The sequence below is a fragment of the Thunnus thynnus genome, chromosome 9 (assembly GCF_963924715.1).
Source record: "Thunnus thynnus chromosome 9, fThuThy2.1, whole genome shotgun sequence".
Classification (NCBI taxonomy): domain Eukaryota; kingdom Metazoa; phylum Chordata; class Actinopteri; order Scombriformes; family Scombridae; genus Thunnus; species Thunnus thynnus.
Window position 1 is genome coordinate 14,096,542 of NC_089525.1, and position 19,805 is coordinate 14,116,346.

General features: G+C 41.1%; 1 protein-coding gene across 1 annotated transcript; it reads left to right on the forward strand.

Moving 5' to 3' along the window:
* Window positions 1–1,645: 1,645 nt before the first annotated feature.
* atp10b (ATPase phospholipid transporting 10B) lies at window positions 1,646–19,756 on the forward strand. Its single transcript, XM_067599027.1, has 21 exons — window positions 1,646–2,069; window positions 5,490–5,694; window positions 6,059–6,144; window positions 6,449–6,555; window positions 7,302–7,433; window positions 7,676–7,803; window positions 7,907–8,159; window positions 9,574–9,773; window positions 11,244–11,408; window positions 12,122–12,671; window positions 12,794–12,894; window positions 12,985–13,111; window positions 13,218–13,402; window positions 15,132–15,399; window positions 16,226–16,302; window positions 16,386–16,511; window positions 16,613–16,813; window positions 16,921–17,001; window positions 17,125–17,229; window positions 17,476–17,663; window positions 18,664–19,756. Exons 1-21 carry the CDS (start codon window positions 1,660–1,662, stop codon window positions 18,944–18,946), a joined length of 3,978 nt encoding a protein of 1,325 aa, XP_067455128.1. The 5' UTR covers window positions 1,646–1,659; the 3' UTR covers window positions 18,947–19,756.
* Window positions 19,757–19,805: the final 49 nt, after the last annotated feature.

Genomic DNA, 19,805 nt, shown 5'->3' on the forward strand with positions numbered 1-19,805 from the left:
GCATTAGTGTTGACATGTAAGAGAGGGGGGGAAAAGGCAGATGCTTTCTACTTTGTAGTGTTTCCATGTCACTGGAGTAATTAGGGATGCACAGCCCTCTGCTCTGTAGAATCATGTGTGTGTGTGTTTTGTTGTTTGAGTGTGTTTTCTCTCTGTGTGTACGTGCAAAGTGTGGACTCACAGCTGCGCCACTGTGCAGTCGGCGTGCCAGCAGAGCCAAACCCGGCCAGAACTGACTGGGACGGGGTGAGAGGGTGAGTCTGGGACACACGCGTCATGCCGCTCCCCTGCTACACGTATGTGATGGAAAAACAGGCTGCGCTGCCCAGGAGAGAGACAAACCCACCTGCGTCAACTGTTCAAGGACAGGAAACAGGAAATCATTTACATCTGACTGATAATAAATCACCTGCAAGGTTGAGCATGACATCCTTAAAAAAAAAAAAAAAGAAAAGAAAAAAAGACAATAAAGGTCCATTCAGCTTTATTTTAAAGCAATTTCCCAATAATATCCCCAAATGTTTTGCATCATATCATAACCGGGTGCATGTAGTTTCAGCAGCAGGACCATATATTTAAATCTGAGCACAATCAATGACTGACACCGTGCAAATCTGTCCTGTTTAAACAGGTTCGGCAGCCTGCTCTGGAAAAGACAACATATGTCAACATGAGGAAGTGGAAGGAATCCTACATGTTTGCCATCTGTGCAAGAAGCTGCTTTGTTGTAGTCCGTCATACGTATACACACACACACACACACACACACACACACACACGTAAACACATTTAAATACATTCATCCTGTTTGATGGACATGATCCAACTTTTATCATTCAACATGTAAAACTAATTCCCAGCCCACAGTTCAGTCTTCTGTAGCTGACCTCTGACCTCTCTGAATTTTCTTGCAGGTATCAATAAAGTAGCATAATGATTATTTCAGACAGATGATCTCAGTATCTTTAAATGATGTGTGTTGTCCATCTGAAGCTGTATGAAGTGTGTAAGTCCCTTCTGCTGTGTTCATTCACACAGTGCAGACTCCTCATATATGTTTGCCCCGAGCAGTAGTCGCACTCTGCTCGGTGTTGTGTTGTCAGTTCAAATCTCCTTATGACCCACTGCACCAATTTTCTGCTCTGCAAGTATTAGATTGTCAGCTCATTTGGCAGTTTTGTCTGCTGTATTAGTGTTTTATTGAATTTTACTTTTTCAGTGTTTAATTTACAAGAATAACATCAGTGTGTAAACTATTAATGACAGGTTGACTCATTATGATGCAGTGTGAAGGACTATGTCAGAGAGCTGAAAACATGCTAATGGCTCAGTGATTCTGCTGAAATGAGATTATTGACAGCAAAATTAAAATCAACTGAGTCAATGGAGCACTTACAACTGAATTTTCTACTGTAATTAGTCGCCTCTCTGTGACTTACTGACTCCACAAGCAGGAATGCAAACACACCTGTCAATGCGAGGGGCGGACTTAGAGGAGGGAAAGGTGTGCTGTCACTTGCTTTTACCTGGCTCCATAGATCACACACACACATACAGACTGAAGGAGGGAATGGGTGTGAGGAGAGTTTTGTTAAATCACAGGATCAGTGAGTTTTGAGAGGTTGGGAAGAGGAAAAAAAGGAGACAAACGAAGCAGCCATGACGTGGAGGAGCCCTCTGGCTCTGGTCAGGGATGCTCTGAGAGGTCAGAGGGCGCGGGAGAGGGACCTCCGCTACTTGGTGTCAAACCTGCCTTATGAAGGCCTGGAGAAAGGGAAGCAACCCAACCGCCACTTCTACAGCAATGCCATCAAGACCACCAAATACACCCTCCTCTTCTTCATCCCTATGAACCTCTTTGAGCAGTTTCACCGTCTGGCGAACATCTACTTTGTGGGCCTGGCTATTCTGAACTTTGTCCCTGTGGTGAGCGCCTTCGAGCCCGAGGTAGCTCTGATCCCCATCTGTGTCATCCTGTGTCTGACCGCCCTGAAGGACGCCTGGGAGGATTTCAGGAGGTACCAGTCGGACAGGAAGCTCAACAACACGCCGTGCTTCATCTACAGCAGGTAACAGTCAAAGACAATCACGTCCTGAATATAGAAACAGAGTGTTGTGCTGTTTTCACACATGATGTGGCGAGAGGAAACACTCCACATCTGTGTTTGTGTTTCTCATCATCCAGCATGTTGATGTCTGTGTGAGTGTGTAGATTTATGTGATTGTGTGCTACAGTGTGTGTGTGTTTTACCTCCTCTGCGTTTCAGCACCCCGTGGGAATTTTTGACTTAGAAATAGAAAATGTGTGGGAGATTATTCCTCTTTTGAAGAGCCTCACAACAATATCTCTCACCATCGCATTGTGCACATTTGATGAAATCCTCATCTGGGTGTTGCGTCAGCAAAGACAGTAAAGGTTAGCGGTTATCTATTTTTGAATTACTGGTGAAAAATGAATAATTCACAAAGGAGGATCAACCCTGTCATTTTCAACTCTTTCATTGCTGTGATTTTGGAGTACAGTGGGAGGAGGAGGAGGAGGAGGAAGAGGGGATGTGGATTTCCTCTGGATATGATGTGAGACTGGAGGGTTTCACAAGACACCCCCCCAATGATGAATCCTCACAGATTCACCCTCTGTAAGGGTTTTATCATTAACCAGAAGCTGCCTGCTTTCATATTTCCCAAGAAGAGTCAGCAGGGATGCTGGGAAGTGCAGCCTCAGCGTGCATCGTGTGTGTGTGTGTATGTGTGTGTGTGTGTGTGTGTGTGTGTGTGTGTGTGTGTGTGTTGATGTGTGTGTCCAGGTGGCCCGAGGTGCAGACTCCAGACGCTGCATTTCAGACACTTCGGAGAACACGCTAGTCCCTCTGGGCCCGTTGGCGGACACTAGTCGTCACTGCCTCACGCAATCAGATAAGCAGCAGTTGAGTTGAGCTCTCGTGAGTCTCTCATGGTGGAGATGCTAAAGCTTCATTTTGGGCTTGTAAAGATAAGAACAGGTTCAAGTCGGTGCAATCGACCGGCTGGGATTTCTTTTGAAGTTTACAAATGTTTCCAGAAGAAGCCCAAGAATACATTTCAGGATTCCACACACTGCATCTCTCTCCATATGTAGGTGAAGTCTCAACACACATCATGAAAGAGGGCTCTTACGTCTGCCACACAGTGCACACTAAAGCCCACATGGAATGCAGTCTGATGAGGGTTCAGCTTTTATTCATCACCTTCTTGGATGCATGTCTTTATTTGCCGTCACCCTTCACCTGCATGTTGTTTCCAGAAAGGTGTGAAGTATGTGTGTGTTTGAGTGTGACATACCTTATCTTCAGGGTCATCCCATTTATCTCGTCTCTATATCTTAAACTCCTGTCAATCCACCTGCGCTCAAACGTACCAAACACAGGCTGGCAGTTAATCCTTTTGATTGAGTGCCAGCTTGTGTCATTACATTGTTAAACGTCTTGTTTTATTGTCTGCTCAGTGCAGCGCATTAAACTTGTTCTTGCCTGCTGTTTAATGATCTATAAGAGTTGATTTACACATTGTATGAATGTGACTCTTATCACAGCTAATATCAAATGACACGTTATCTATAAAGTGTCACTTTATCTGTAAAGAGTAGGGGTTTTTTTCCACAAAATCTCCACATTCTGAGGCATTATCACAAAGACACATTAGGAAGCTTGTTTGGGGAAGAGCTAAAGTCACAAAAGCAATTGAAATTTATTTCTTAAAGATCAGAAATGCGTTATATTTAGAAATTAGAAAAAATGATTTGATTGGTTGGATGATTAGACAGCCACGTAGTTTGGCATCAGAAAGACTGCGTGTGAGGTATTTAAAACAGTTTAGTGGTTACGCTTATGTCTGCAGTGGTAGAAGAAGTTTTGAGATAACTTCCTTCAGTTAAATGATCAATAACACAGATAAACAAATATTCCATTACAAGTAAAAGTCAGACAGTTTTTCAAGTTTGTCTTAAAACAACAGTCAGCTGCCCATATGATTGTTCCTCCTGTTCATACTGGCCATTAGAAGATATCTTCATAATGCTTTTTCAATGTTGATTGATGGGGGACAAAATCCACAGTCCTTGTTTTGAGTGAAAATGTATTTAAAAGTTTATCTGAAGTTAATATGAGACTTCAGCAGTCTGAGTTAGTCAAATAAAGTGGATATCTGACACATTTACAGTCTTTTTATTATAAAATTCCCTCTTTGTGTCTCGAAGGATCGTATCCAAAAGAGGGACTTTGGCACTAAAAAGACCTAAACTAAAAAGACTTTAAGACATTGACTTGATTTGACTAATTTGGATGGCTGAAGCTTCATATTAGCTTCAAATAAAGTTTTAAATACACTTTTTCACAGATGGAGGACTGTGGATTTTGTCCCCCATCACTTACATTATGAAAGGATCTTCTAATGGTCAGTATGAACAGGAGGAATTATTACAGCGAGAAAAATCTATTTGAATGTTCATTTGGGCACCTGGCTGTTGTTTTAGAGCAAACTTGAAAATTTGTGAATCTATCCTTCAAGTTAAAGTACAGAAGTATTATGCAAAAGTGTTGCATTTATCATTTATATTATTACTTTTATTGCTTTACTTTTATTACTCATTTTAACAACTTTATATACTGCTGGTTAGTTTCATCTATAACAATGCCTTATATTTTATATAGTGATCATATGTTTTACATTTAAAGTCTTTATCTGAGAAGTAACTGGCAACTATAGCTGTGAAATAAATGTGGTGGAGTAGAAGCAGAAAGCAGCGTAAAATATTTAAAGATTTTCTTTCCACCACTGCATGTCTGGGATGTAATAGACTCCATGGGATGTGAGAACATGGCACACTTCTGAGAAATGGACCTTCCCATGACTGGAAACTAATAATTAGGCTGCCTGACGTAAAATGAAGCTTCCTTGACATGACAGAATATTTATGCAACCCGGAGTTATCTAAACACAACATACTAAAAATACATCATCTCCCCCTCTGGGCTTGTTTCAGGTGAGGTGTGGTGTTGTGTGGAAGCCACCCAGTCAGGTCGTACATGCAGGGCAGCATACCTACTGCTCTCTGTCACTGGTGATTAGTTAGCACTCAACGTACAGATTTACACAGTAAAGTGTGTGGCTCTGTGTCTTCCTCTAAATCGCTGTTTGCCTTGAACCTTTTTGGAAAGTTTCCCTGTTCTAAAACACACAAAACACATCTGGGCTGCTCTCCAAAAACAACAGCATCGATTTTTCATTTGGTGGTTGTATTGTTTATTCCTTAACTTAAGCAGGTGCTGTGATTTTGTATCCATAACGAGTGAGTCAATATTTCATTTGATTGCATAAACATAAAGAAATTCTGCCACAATGCCACAGGTGCAGTTAATATATGTGACAAAAATCAATATAAAAGTCACCTACAGGGACCTGTGTGTCTCTTTAGAAAATCCTCTGTTGGTATCCCACATCTTTGATTTCAGGAAAGACAAGCAGTTTGTGGAGCGGTGCTGGAAGGATGTACGGGTGGGAGATTTTGTGAAAGTGTTTTGCAATGAGATTGTCTCTGTGGACCTCCTGCTCCTGCACACATCAGACCCGAACGGTGTGTGTCACATAGAGACAGCCAACCTGGATGGAGAGACCAACCTGAAACAGAGGAGGGTGGTGTCTGGCTTCTGCACCTCAGTGAGTCTCTGAGAAATATGTGTATTTAGCGTCCTTCCCGTCTTTCTACTTTCATCACAGTCTTGTATCCCCATCTCTTCTGTACTGCCTCACCTTTACTGACATTTAACAAACTGTGTGAGAATAACTACAACGTGTCCTGACATTACTTACTGAACATTTACGGTAACTGCAGAACATTATGTCAATGTCAAAAGATGAAAGGCTGGTAACAAAAAACCTGTTGGATTACATACATTATATGTACATTTCTGGACCGTGTTTCCTGTCAGTAATAATCATTATGTCACTCTGGAAGTACAGGTAAAGCTACATAAGTTTCAATTCCTACTATAGTGGCTTTACACCCGTTCTCATTTCCCAGGATCCTGAATTTGAACCTGAAAGCTTCAACAGTATTGTGGTGTGTGAAAGGCCCAACAACAACCTGAATCACTTCAAGTGTTATGTGTGAGTATCAAATACACAGATCACATGGATTCCCCCAAACTGTCTCTTTGAGCCTTTCAGAGCAGCCGAGCAAAACTAATTCCAGCCCACTCGCTGCACTTTCTGATGCCACTGGAGGCATTATTGGGGCTGTAATAGACTATAATCGATTTCCTTGGGCACCACAGCGCTTAGCTGGTGTACCCATGCTGTCCAGCTATGGCTGTAAAGCAGGAAAATTGCTAATGGGGAATACATAAGCAGTAATGAATATCTAACAAGGTCTGACAGTACAAAGGAGGTTTCTCACTTTTTCCTGCCGCAGAGAGAAACCTGATAAGGACAAGGTGGGCGCTGGAATTGAGAGTCTGCTGCTGCGAGGCTGCACAGTCAGAAACACAGATCATGCTGTCGGCTTTGTGGTGTATGCAGGTATATTCTCCATTTTCTCAGCTGTTTCACTGCTTTGACCTTGAGCCTTTGGTATTTTTGTCTATGCAGGACCGTAGCCAGGATCTGAGAGGTCATGAGTCCAGATTTCCCCCATGCAACCAAACAAACTGTAAAAAAAATTAAAAGAGTATATTATAAAAATCACACAATTTCACCTTTTTTAAAAAAAATTAGTTTAATCTAAACAAGACTAAATTTCTACAGTCACACTAGCTGTTCTGTGCTCTACTAAACTTTGAGCTACATGCTAACCATAGCATACTAACATATGCATATATACTGTGTATGACAATGACAATGCTAACATGATGATGTTTAACAGGTATATTGTTTACCATGTTAACCACCGTTTGTTAGCATGCTAACATTTACTGATTAGCACTCAACACAAAGTACAGATGAGGCTCATAAACCAACCAAATTTGACCAGATGATGGCACTAGATGTGGCTGAAAATATCTGAATCAGTCTGAAAAATCCAAAATGTGTGAGATTTGTATAATTGCAGAGTGTGAAGTCATCTTTATGTCATTATAGACTTCCAGAAACATTATTGATGACGTGACCTCTCTGTCCTCTATGGTAGCTACTGCCTGGCTTTTGTATCAATTGACCTTGAATGAGGGCATTTATAAGATATAAAATTCAGTTTCCTTTGGAGTTTACTGGCTGTGGAGTGTCTGTTGTTGGTAACTGAATCAACACTTTCTGATCTCACCTTTTAGGCCATGAAACCAAGACCATGCTCAACAATAACGGGCCGAGATACAAGCGCAGCAAACTAGAGCGGAAGCTGAACATAGACGTCATCTTCTGTGTCATTCTCCTCCTCAGTATGTGTCTCGTCGGCGCAGTAGGTCAGTGGTGAATTACATAACTTAACCATAAAATCGCTACACAGACCAGTTCATGATTAATGCTTTTACACTCATGAGGGGACGTTTAATTTCCAATAGCCCCCGATCAGTCACTTTGGCCACAAGCCTAAACACATACGAGGAGAAGAGGGAGGAGACAGGGGAAGGTGTGGTTGCCAAAAATAGCCTCCCTCCCTGTGCGACAGTCGGTGTGATTAATCCCCCTGTCCTCACACATGCAGGTCACTTCTTATGGCTGCAGGCGCTGCCCAGTGTGCCCCCTTACCTGGTCCCCAACAGCAACGGTCACCTGGATAGTCCCAGTCTGTCTAGCTTCTACATGTTCTTCACCATGATCATCCTGCTGCAGGTGAAGGAGTCTGTCTGTGTCTATTTGTGATGGCTGGAAGTGTGTTTTTGCTCATTTTAAAGTCATAAAACTAAGCTTTTCTCTCCTCTCCCCTCCTCTGCAGATTCTGATTCCTATCTCCCTCTATGTGTCAATTGAGTTGGTGAAGATTGGCCAGATCTACTTCATCACCAATGACATCGATCTGTACGATGAGGAGACAGACAGCCGTATGCAGTGTAAGGCCCTGAACATCACCGAGGATCTGGGCCAGATTGAATACATCTTCTCAGACAAGACCGGCACCCTCACTGAGAACAAGATGGTATTTCGCCGGTGCTCCATCATGGGCACAGAGTACCCACACAAAGAGAACGGTACATTAGACATTAAAGTCCATCTGTGATATGCTGCAGTATGCATGTTGAGTTGTGCAGCAGTCTCAGAACTTCCTAAAATGTGCAGCTGCAGCATGTAGCACTGATCTTAGTATTTATGTCCTTGAAATGAGTCCAACATTTTGATCCAGAGTGAAATATATGGACAGTTAATAAACCAACATCAATGAATGGCCATGAAATTGGTACAAAAATTCATAGTCCTAGTAGCCAAATCCCCGAAATCCCCAAAAAATCCTGACTTAGAATGAAAAGTCCCTAAATAAAATTGCCCTGACGTTTCATCTTGCGCCACTTCCACTAATCATTCCGCTGAATCATTCAACATTTTGGGAAATGTGCTTACTCACTTTCTTGCCAAGAGTTAGATGAGAGGATCAATATCACTCTCATGTCTGTAGCTGGAGCCAGGTGCTGATTAGCTTAGCTTAGCATAAAAACTTGAAGCAGAGGGAAACATTTAGCCTGGCTCTGTCAATAGTGAAAAAAACAACAACCAACAAACACCTTTTAAGCTTACAAGTGAACAACACTGTTAAGTTAAGCATAACTCCTGGCGCTAGCTACATAGGCTAGTTAATGCAAAGACATTGAGGTATTGATCTTCACTCTATCTCATCTAACAGGAAAGCAAATATGTGTATAATTGCCCCCAAATTTTGAAATATTCATTTAATGTTAAAGCTAATGTTAGCATTAGCCCAAAGCACAGATGAACCTAAATACAGCTGAGGCTGATTTAATTTAGCTTTCCTTGATGATCTAAGACTAGTCATCTTTGTTTCCTCTTCATTTAAAAAAAATCTTTCCAACAAACTTCTTTATTTTCTGTTGTGTTTCAGCATCACAGGGCTGCTCACGTGTTTTAAGAAACACAATGGTTTGATTAAGTTGTGTAACATGTTTGGTTGGTTTGGATTTCCTGGATTCTGCATGATATTATGTTGAAGTGCAATTGGGACTCTTGTCTTGCATGTGGATGTACACATGCATTTTTCTCAAATACCATTCTGACAGAATATATGCTAAATTTATAAGGAGTGGAGAAAAGATACAAAGTGAGTACATATGAGACTCTTAACATATTTTATCATTTTTGCTTGATTATTGTGTTCTGTCTTGATCAGAGACATTTCCATTTTCCATTTTCCATATCACGGATCTGTTTATCCTGGAGTTGAGTCCCCTCTTACATTCTTAACAAGGTTTATTTATTTAATCTGTGTTGTTTTTGAGTCGTTCCTTATGCACTTGGACAGGGGTGTCCCTTTTTCCTGTCTAATGTGGGTCTTTGCCACTTTAAATGGGATACAGGGTCATACAACTGAACTTGATTTGACCTGACATACTGTATACTATATGTGAATCAACATGTTTTTTTGTTTTTTTGCAGCCATCCGCCTCACTGTCATTGATGAACCAGATTCAGAGGAGGAGGTCATCTTCAACCAGCGGCCCCGACCCCTACAGAAGGGATGGTCCCTGGATACTGAGGACACGAACCCTGAGAACACACAGCATCACCATGGCAGCCGACGCAAGAGCAAGGGCGCAGGAAATGCCCAGAGCAATGTGGCCTTCAGCAGTCCACTGGTAAGATGATGTCTCAGTCAGGAAGCAGATACTCCAGGTCCTGGAGATGGTGGGGTTGTGGATTTGCTGGTTTGATATTGTCAGGCAGGAACAGGGTCACAGGAAGCAACAATAGGGAATCAGTATTTCCCTCGATTGCTCATGCAGGAGGTGAAAACAGGTAGTTCACTCAAGGCCGACAAATTAGATTTATTCTTCTTGATTAATAAGTGTCCTTGCAGTCATAATCATCATTCAAATAAATGGCTCAAATTCAAACATGATGAATCGCAGATACAAAGTGAACTGGCCTCCAGCTTTTGAACTGCAGTCCAACTCATTAAACATTAATGTGATGGCTGTTGAGACGTCTTGTCTTAGCACTCGGCGCTGCTCCATGTAAAACTAAAATGATTTACAATTTCCTTATCGGGTTTATATGATGTCTTACCAGTGTACACTGCCAAAAGATCTAATGTGTTAGCCAATAAGACTGCATTTACCAGTATGGAAATATAAATTTCATCCCTCCATCCATTCTCTAAACTGCTTATCCTGCCCAAGGTCACAGGGTGCTGGAGCTTATCCCAGCATGCATTGGAAAAGGGTCAGGATTCAATGATAATGCTAAGTTCAGATCAATATTGTATGAGTGGACAAAACTGACTTCAGGCTGTACGTCAGCCAGTATTGATTCTCATTCTTTCCTTCAAATTTGTTCAGATAATGGCATCTATATGTATATGCACAGACTCATACAGGTGCATTTCTAGGATTTCAAGATGTAACTTTTAACCTTTGACCATTGTCATAAAACAATGCTCCTTGTTAAACATACTTGATGTGCGAATACATACTTAGCGGACCTCAAACTGACATTTGTTTACCCAAATCTCACCCATCCTTGTGTCAAAAGGCCTCCTGTTCCCAGTCCCCACTGCAGATGGCCAAGCTGCTAGATGTCAGTGATGAGCACATCAATTTTGGCTCAAAGTTTCCCCTGTGTCTGTGACGGGACATATGGTCATGCTGGGCACCTTTTGGTAGAGACCACTGATGTCACATAAACTGTAAACGTGCACTATAGATTAGTCATCATCGTCTTAATATACAGTAGCTCTGTGTCTATTTTTGTCCACAGGGCAAAACGCAGAGGCCAAATGAAGCAGGCTGAGACAGAAAAAGTCTTGTGTTTATTCCAATGAGGCGCTCAGCCCATCTTTGGTTCTTCATGCTGCGTCTATAACAGAACAGCACATGTTTGTATAAATGGAAACTGCCTTCATTCTCTCCCTTTTTTCCATCCCCCTCTCCTCTTTCCTATAAATATTCCTTGGAGATTTTATATTTGTATGTGGGAAAACAAAACTGGATGAAAAGGTTAAAAGCTAAAAAAAAAAAAAAGACTTATTCCAATCCTGTCACATCAAATCAGTGAAAGCAAGGAACAGCAGCTTTTAATTAACAAACTGATTAACTTTACTCCGACAGGAAACTGAGGTGATTCCAGACAGGAAGCTGCTTCAGCAGATTAGCAGGGCAGAGAGCAGCAGCAGCAGCAGCAGCCGGAAGATGGATCCATACCTGGACTTTTTTCTGGCTCTCGCCATTTGCAACACGGTGGTGGTTTCCATGGCAACAGCTCAGAGACAGAGGGTGAGTGCTCCGTTTACTGTGACTGTGGATGGGAAGTAGAGATGGAGGGTGCAGTGAGAAGGGAGAAGATGGGCGGAGGATTTGTTCTCTTGAAACTCCCAGTATGCAAACTTACACAACAACTGCAAGAGAATTAATTGTCTTATTGATTATATTATGATTTATATAACTCTTAAAACCTGCTGTCTAGCTCTCTGGTTGCAATAATTCAGGGAAATATATGATTTAATCAGCAGCAGACACAAATTTAAAGATTTCATTCTTCCTATCAACCTCTCAGATTTAGTTAAATTTTGAAGGTCTTCTTAAATTGCTAGCTTAAAGTTTCTCCTCTTTCTTCAGTGGTCAGTACTTAATTGCTCTTCATTTTTCTTTAAAGTCCCAGTTGCAAAGGTTCTGAGTCTTCACTAAATTAGCCACATAGTAAGGGGGGATTTGCAGGGGCAATCGGGGTTACCTTTATTAATTTTACTCACTACTCCTGACTGTGCTGTTCTGAGGTCTGACAGATGGGAGAAAGCAGTGGGTTTTCCCTTGAGTTTGTAATTAAAGGTAAAAACACCAAAGGAAATAGAGTGGAAATGGATGACAAGGTTGTTTTTTAAGAGGTTTTGTGTGCTATCACCATCTGTGTGTTTTTGCAAAATGTCAATACAAAAATGCCACATGTATATGACACATACATTCTCTGTTTTCTTTATTTAATTTTTCAGGCGAGTGGGTTTCCACGCTACTGTCAGACAAATAATCCACTGGACACTTTGTCCAGCCTGGTGAGGAAGGCTGGCTCTCTTCGCCACATCCTCACCTCCTGGCAGCGAATGCCCAAGAGGACCCATACCTTATCAGAGGACTCAGTTATAGAGGAGGACCACTTTAACCCCCCTGTAAAAATGGAGAGGGCTGGAGACCTCAACACCGACGGGGCCCAAACGTGTTCGCTCCATGTTCCACCCCAGTGCGACAAGCCTGCTGCGACCTCAGATAAGCTGTGCTATGAGGCAGAGAGTCCAGACGAGGCAGCTTTGGTGTATGCAGCCAAGGCATATGGCTTCACTCTGCTGGGCCGCACCCATGACAGCGTGACGGTGAGGCTCCCGTCTGGGCAGAACCTGGTGTTTGAGGTGCTGGACACCTTGACCTTTGACTCCAACAGGAAGAGAATGTCCGTCTTGGTGCGACACCCAATCACCAAAGAGTACGTGCTGTACACTAAAGGTGCAGACTACGCTATCATGGAGCTACTGGGTACCCCATACGCAGGTATGTGTAGGTGAAACTAAATGTACTCATATTTACTATATTGTTTACATTTTGTCAATCAATACTGTGACTTCATATTTCAAAAGAAAACTATAGAAATATTTCTGTCATGTTATTTTCAGAACATCTTAGTGGGAATCAGAAGAATATGGTAGCAGATACTCAGCATCACCTTGACTACTATGCTAAAGATGGGCTGCGTACACTTTGCTTTACAAAAAAGGTGTATATTCACATATATATATTTTTTTCAGCATCTTTTTTTCTGTTGAAATAACAGCTCTCTTACATCTTATGGTTGTGTGTACTGCAGGTTGTGAGTGACAAAGCTTATGAAAGCTGGTCAGCAAACAGACAGAGAGCTCTAGCTGCTATAGACAACAGAGAGCAGCTCATCATGGACACTGCTGTGCAGCTAGAAACAAACCTCACCCTGCTAGGTAAAAACATGCCGGCCTATTCACAAATAAACACGTAATAAACACACATATTTGTGCTAAACTGTCTGTAAATCATGTTTGACTCTGGATATGTGTTCTCCTGCAGGGGCGACGGGCGTCGAGGACCGTCTGCAGGAGAGCGTCCCAGACACCATCATGGCACTGCGGGAGGCAGGGATCCAGGTGTGGGTGCTGACTGGTGACAAGCCGGAGACAGCTGTCAACATTGGCTATGCCTGCAGGCTACTGGAAGAGGAAGACCTGGTGATTAACATGAGCTGCAAAAACAAGGTGAGGAGGCCGCTGTCTGCCTCACTAATGCTTGCCTTGTTGATTCAGAGTTGCTTTCCTTTACTGCTCAATGTGAAATGATAAATGATGGTGCATCTCTGATACATTTCTTAGACTACAATTAGAATTAGTTTCAGTAAATCAAACAAGAAATTAAATTGTATTCTGTTATATAGTGCTGAAATGAAAGATTATTTTAATTATTTTCTCAAATTTAATCAATTAGTGGTTTGGTCTGTGAAACATATGAATATTTTGAAAAATGAACATCATAATATCCCAGAGATCTAAATGATGACTTCAAATAGCTTTTTTTGCTGGACCAACAATCCAAAACCCAAATGTATTCAGTTTTCTATAATGTAAGAAAACTGCAAAGAAAAAGAAGCAAATTCTCACATTGGGGAAGCATCAAATGTTTGGACATTTTTTGCTTAAATGTTAATCAACTATTAATTATTATGAGTGTAACATCAGATTTCCTTCAAGGGCAGTAGTGCTGAACAAAAACAGTTAATCTTGTATTTTGAGATCTTACCAAACCTGTCCAATACTTGTAAAAGAGGGAATATTGACTGGGTGTTTTTTTTAAAGAATAAAGTAAAATATCATCTGCATAGAGAGATATAAAATGGGATGCGTTACAGCTGATGATTCATGATCCTATTAAATTTTAAATGATTTACTGCTTAAAATATTTTACAAACACTTTAAATTCTTAACACTGAACGCTGGCCTTTTTAAACAGATTAAGACAAGATGTAACTTATATTTGATCACATACAGCTTGTTTCAGATGGCAGCATTGACAACTTTTTTGGTTGGTCATTCAGTTAAGTCATGTTTTCCAAGCAGTCCAATCAGGAGGTTTTACCTGTGAGATTTTCTCTCTCCAATTTAAACGGCCAAACCTTTTTGACCATTTTTACATTTTAACTAAAGGTCAAACCCTCACATTTCCATCTGAGAAAGATAAGGTGTCAGGTGTGGACCCTGCTTCTCAGAGGTCATTAAAGACCTAGTAGCACAGGAATGAGCCCTTCATAACAACCTGACCATGTCTAATCATCCTTGGCCTCAAATAGACCGAAATTACCTGTCAGCTCTTTGCAGCTCTAACGCATACACGGGGAGCTCTCTGGAACAAAGGCACTGCCACACTCCTTTCAGACGGGACTAGTCATTGATGATGAATGGAGTGAGCTACCCCCAATACAATAACTAATGCTTTCATATCTAATTAACAGTCTAATAATCAACCCTCAGAGGAAATGCCCCTTCTCTCATGATCCAGAGTGGAGGCATATTGGTTATGAACTATTTTTAACACTGTAACACAATGACCACCTGAGGGATGCACTCCCACACTCATCACCCCACCGCACCTAATGAAATTTTGCCAGCGATTGATAGATAAAATAAAAACTGGATGTGACCCATTTTTAAAATCATGTTGGTTTTTCCTTTGGCTAAGAAGCTTGAGTTATTTACAGACAACAATGATGAGTCTGATGGGATCTGGGCCTTGTAATTGCTTGTAGCCAGGCATCACGAACATCACTCAACAACAGAGTAATGTTTCTTTCACCAGCACATGCTGTAATTTGTTCTTGTACAGAGGAATAGTCTTGTCATCCTCTTTGTGTTTGTTTTTTCACCACTGATGGTCTTTTGTGCAGCCTGTACAGCCAAATTACTTCAAACTAAATAAGCACATGTTGTTTTCCAGCTCACATGCACCTCCATCCTGGACTGCACTCTGGAGGAGGTGAGGAGGTACGCAAACGAACCTCGTAATGTGGATATGACCCCAGACATCTCTCTGGTGATAGATGGATACACCCTGACCATGGTTCTATCGTCAGACCTGCAGGACCGCTTCGTGGACCTGGCGAAACGCTGCCGTTCTGTGCTCTGCTGTCGAGTCACACCCTTACAGAAGAGCAGAGTGGTGAAGGTCATCAGGGAGAAACTCAAGGTCATGACACTAGCTGTTGGTAAGAAACTCCAAGAATTTAGGGGCTTTGCACACTTTGTTTAGCTATGTACCTATTTAAAATACATCTCTGTGGGATTTTTAATCTGAGATTTAAAAAAAACACCATCCAAAGGAAAGAAGTTGTATAAAGAAGTTGTTTGAGCTTGATTACGACAACATTAAGATTTTCAGGTCATTTTTGTCTTCTTTACTTTATCGTGTCAGTATACTTAAGGCCAAGTTTCAACTAAAAACCAACTAATTGATTACCATGGTGTAATACAAGGTGTTAAAAACGAGTGTAATTCTCCAAAACAGTCAGAGGGAAGCCAAAAGGCCTTGAAAGATTTATTTCCTTTATGTTGCATAGTTTATTTTAGGTTTTCAGGTTCTTGATCTTATCTTGTTCATTTCATATCCTGTTGAGTCTTTGAACCTCCAAGACCTGAGAAATGTATAGTTGAAAGTAAGAAAAGGAGAGCATGGAGATCCTCACACACCCTGAAACCCAGGAGTGCCACTTTGATAGTGTATTTACTGTATTTAAGACTTTTTAAAATTGTAAAGATATCTAGACCAGGTCCCTGTACTTTTAGAAGGACTTTTGGATTGAAATTTGAGGATGTTAGGGTAGTGTTTATTAGTGCTTATAAATAGTGTAGTGTAGTGTTTATTATATGCAGAATATGTTTGAAAATGTAGGAAAAAACATTAAAAAGTGAGAGTGTACTGCATAAAACTCACAGTAAATTCCCTGATAAATGCATGTTGTCAGTCAGTGGATGTTTATATATTTTCAAGGCTCTGTATCTGTACATAAACTAACATTCACTCTGTGGCTTTAGGTGATGGTGCAAATGATGTCAACATGATCCAAGCAGCCGATATCGGCATTGGGATATCTGGTCAGGAGGGGATGCAGGTTAGAACTGAGGCCCTTTGGTTCAAAAGTATTGTGCCCTCTTCTACAGTCCAAAACTTCTCATGAATCCTCCTTGTCTGCAGGCGGTCATGGCGAGTGATTTTGCCATATCTCGCTTCAAACACCTAAAAAAACTCCTCCTGGTTCATGGACACTGGTGCTACACTCGACTTGCCAACATGATCATTTACTTCTTCTATAAGAATGTGGTGAGTGTTGTATCTACATTAGAGCACTCTGCCATCTTAATCAACCACCTGCATCGATCGCTCATCTAATCATCTACAGTTTAATGTCACATGTTTTCCAGGCCTATGTGAACCTGCTGTTCTGGTATCAGTTCTTCTGCGGCTTCTCTGCCACCACTATGATCGACTACTGGTTGATGATTTTCTTCAACCTCTTCTTTACCTCCCTACCACCCATCATGTTCGGGATAATGGACAAAGATGTTTCTGCAGAGATGCTGCTGGGTATTCCTGAACTATACAAGACCGGACAGGGTGCAGGGGTCAGTGACAGTTTGCCTAGCACCATCAAAATGTATTTTTATTAGTATTATAGAGCTGCGTCTTTGAAAAAATACACTTGTTTATGCTTGTGTGTGTGTTTGTTTAGGAATACAAGTTTTCAACTTTCTGGGTTTCCATGCTCGATGCTTTCTATCAGAGTCTCGCGTGCTTCTTTATTCCGTACTTGGTAAGAGAGACATTTAAATGCTCCATCTTTGATTACACATGCTGTATCTGTCATGGTGCATTCTCTGACTTTCCATGTATTTTACTGGCTAAAATTTGACAACGTATTTTATTTTCACCTCAGGCTTACCAGGATTCAGACATTGATGTTTTTACCTTTGGAACTCCTTTGAACACAATTTCTTTATTTACCATCCTGCTGCATCTGTCAATAGAGATCAAAGCCTGGGTGAGTGCTGAACTGATCAATATCTATCTCTAAATATACTCGCAATATACCTCCAGTCAATCAAACTCTTATCATTATATAATTTCAGTCAGTATCCATTTGAAAAGTAATATACTACATAATTATTTGAAGCATCTAGAAGTACTGCATCACATTATTCACCTTTTTTAAATATATATATATATATATAGTTGACTAATGGGATTGTTTCAACATATCTAACTGTGTTATGTGACTGTCTTGTAGACGGTGGTTCACTGGGTAATCATGCTGGGCAGTGTGGCGCTGTACTTCATCGTGACGCTGGTCTACAGCGCCATCTGCGTTACCTGTAACCCCCCATCCAACCCATATTGGATCCTCCAGAGCCAGATGGCAGACCCCATGTTCTACCTTATCTGCACCATCAGTACTGTTGTAGCTCTGCTGCCCAGGTACCGTCAGTATTATCCTCCATTTGTCTGTCACTGCAGAAACCCAGTGGGGGATAGTAATTTAAAGAGCTCTTGTCATTGTAACAGAGTAGCTTTCATGTACTTTTTGAGTACTTTTTCTTATCAGTAACTCTACTCTGAAATATTGTTCTCAACAATTTTTCAAGTCAAGATTATAGATTATAGAGCAGCTTACACATTTGTGTAGTTAATTCACATTCAGGAGGATATTCAATTAAGTTTGCTTTAAATCTGTTTTTCCTCATAAGAAAACCTACAAGATTTAAGGATAAAGGACAGATGTTCATCATTGGATGACCCTTTCAAGGTTACCACATGTAACTCAAAATTAAAATAGTCTTCAGAGCTGTTAGTTGAACAGTTTTGCAGTCTTATTTCTGTTTATTGGTGCTTTTTTGAGTAGAATATTATAGTCCAGTTATACAACCAGGGGTCCAGAGATTTTTAAAGGGATATGAAAAAAAAAGTATTATCTTTTGTTTGCCCTAATTTTACCCTTTTTCATGAAATGCTGGATACTTTAAATAAAACAATCAAAAGGATTCAAATAAAACAATCAGAAAAGGCAAAATCACTCCACACTATGGCGATCCTATGATGAGGCATCACAAGTAGACATTTTTCATTTTTCAGGGTCACAAGTCCAAAAGGTTGGGTGTCACTGTTTTAGCCATCATGTTTAAACCCAATCAACCTCATAATTCTACTATTTAGGTATTATTTTGGAGTATGCATTCACACAGATTCATTAACTGCTATGAGATTGTGAGTTAATTTGGTGCATAGACAGTCCAGGCTGATTTGTAACTAAATAATGTTAATTGTGAAGGTCAGGAACGACTGCACCACGGCTCAGTCTTCCTCCTGGTTGCTGATGCCTCTGAAAGTGCTGATATTTAGAGGGAATGCTCTGATTTACATCAAAGGGCCGCATATTTTTCACTGGCCTACTTTCTCACCACCACACTCTCTCCCCCAGGTACATGTTTCACGTGCTTAGGAACTCTATCGCCCCCTCTCCGCTCGTGCAAGCCAGGCATCTGGACCGGCTGGACCCTTCGGCGAGGGAGCAGTGGATCAAGGAGTGGAGGAGCTTCAGGGGCGGAGGGCAGGTCAAACGCTCCGAGCTGTCTACCCCACCCTCTCCCACCCTGGAGACCCCTGCGGACATTTATCCCCAGTCTCCAGCTGTCTCTGATATCATGGGGGATGATTTCACACTGAATGTGATCACAAACTATCAGAGACCTGTGCACACATGAGGAACTTGTTGGAAACTTGAAGGACACACTATGATGATTATTTATTCATAAAACTGTAAATATTTTGAACTGACTCATGAGTGGACATATTGCAGTATAGAGTTTCGTTTTCAAGGGGTGGTTTTACATAAACGCAATCAGGGAGAGCAATTCTTCCTCTCCGACTTGTGACAAATCATCGATCGGGGTGATGAGTTCATTTTGTAATGAACCGCTTGTCAAGAAAGCATGTAGGCCCCTCTCCTCCTTTACTCCCCTCATAACAAGCTGCCATACTGAACACATAAGCCTGTTACTTTCCTGATGGGTTTTCAGAGCAGAGTGGTAACCCAATTAGTCATGCCGCCCACCCCTCCAAAAAGTGGCACTTTTCCAGAACAAAATGCTTAGCTGGTTTAATATATTCCTCTCACCTAGATACCCCAAACACTCACAATGCATCCTGTCACTGAGACATACGTTTGTTTTGCAAGTGCCACACTCACTGTTGTTGTATTTCCCTTTAAATTTGCCTGTATGAACGAGTGAATGTTTTTTTAATGTGTGGCCCTGTGTCTAGGTTTATGTATGTGTTTTTTTTCTGTGGCAATAAGTAAAATGTTGTTTTCCTAATGTGTGCAATGTGCATGTGTGTGTGTGTGTGTGTGTGTGTGTCTGTGTGTGTGTCTAGCTCTGCCTTAAGATGCAACAACTAGTTCAAACAAAAAAAATAAAGGGTAAATTCATGAGAATCAGAAGAAACAGCTTCTAAGCTACAATGTCTGATGCATTTTTATGTAAATTCAGTGTGCACTAGCCAAATCCACTTGTAAAAAGGGCTGAGTTATCATTGGCATACTTCATTATACAGTAGCAGCAC

Excerpts from the sequence above, each read along its gene's own strand:
- atp10b (XM_067599027.1), top strand. The coding sequence starts at position 1,660 with ATGACGTGGAGGAGCCCTCTGGCTCTGGTCAGGGATGCTCTGAGAGGT. Across the intron at positions 8,160-9,573 it reads GTACCCACACAAAGAGAACG|CCATCCGCCTCACTGTCATT; the intron begins GTACATTAGACA and ends GTTTTTTTGCAG. Across the intron at positions 16,512-16,612 it reads ACTTCTTCTATAAGAATGTG|GCCTATGTGAACCTGCTGTT; the intron begins GTGAGTGTTGTA and ends CATGTTTTCCAG.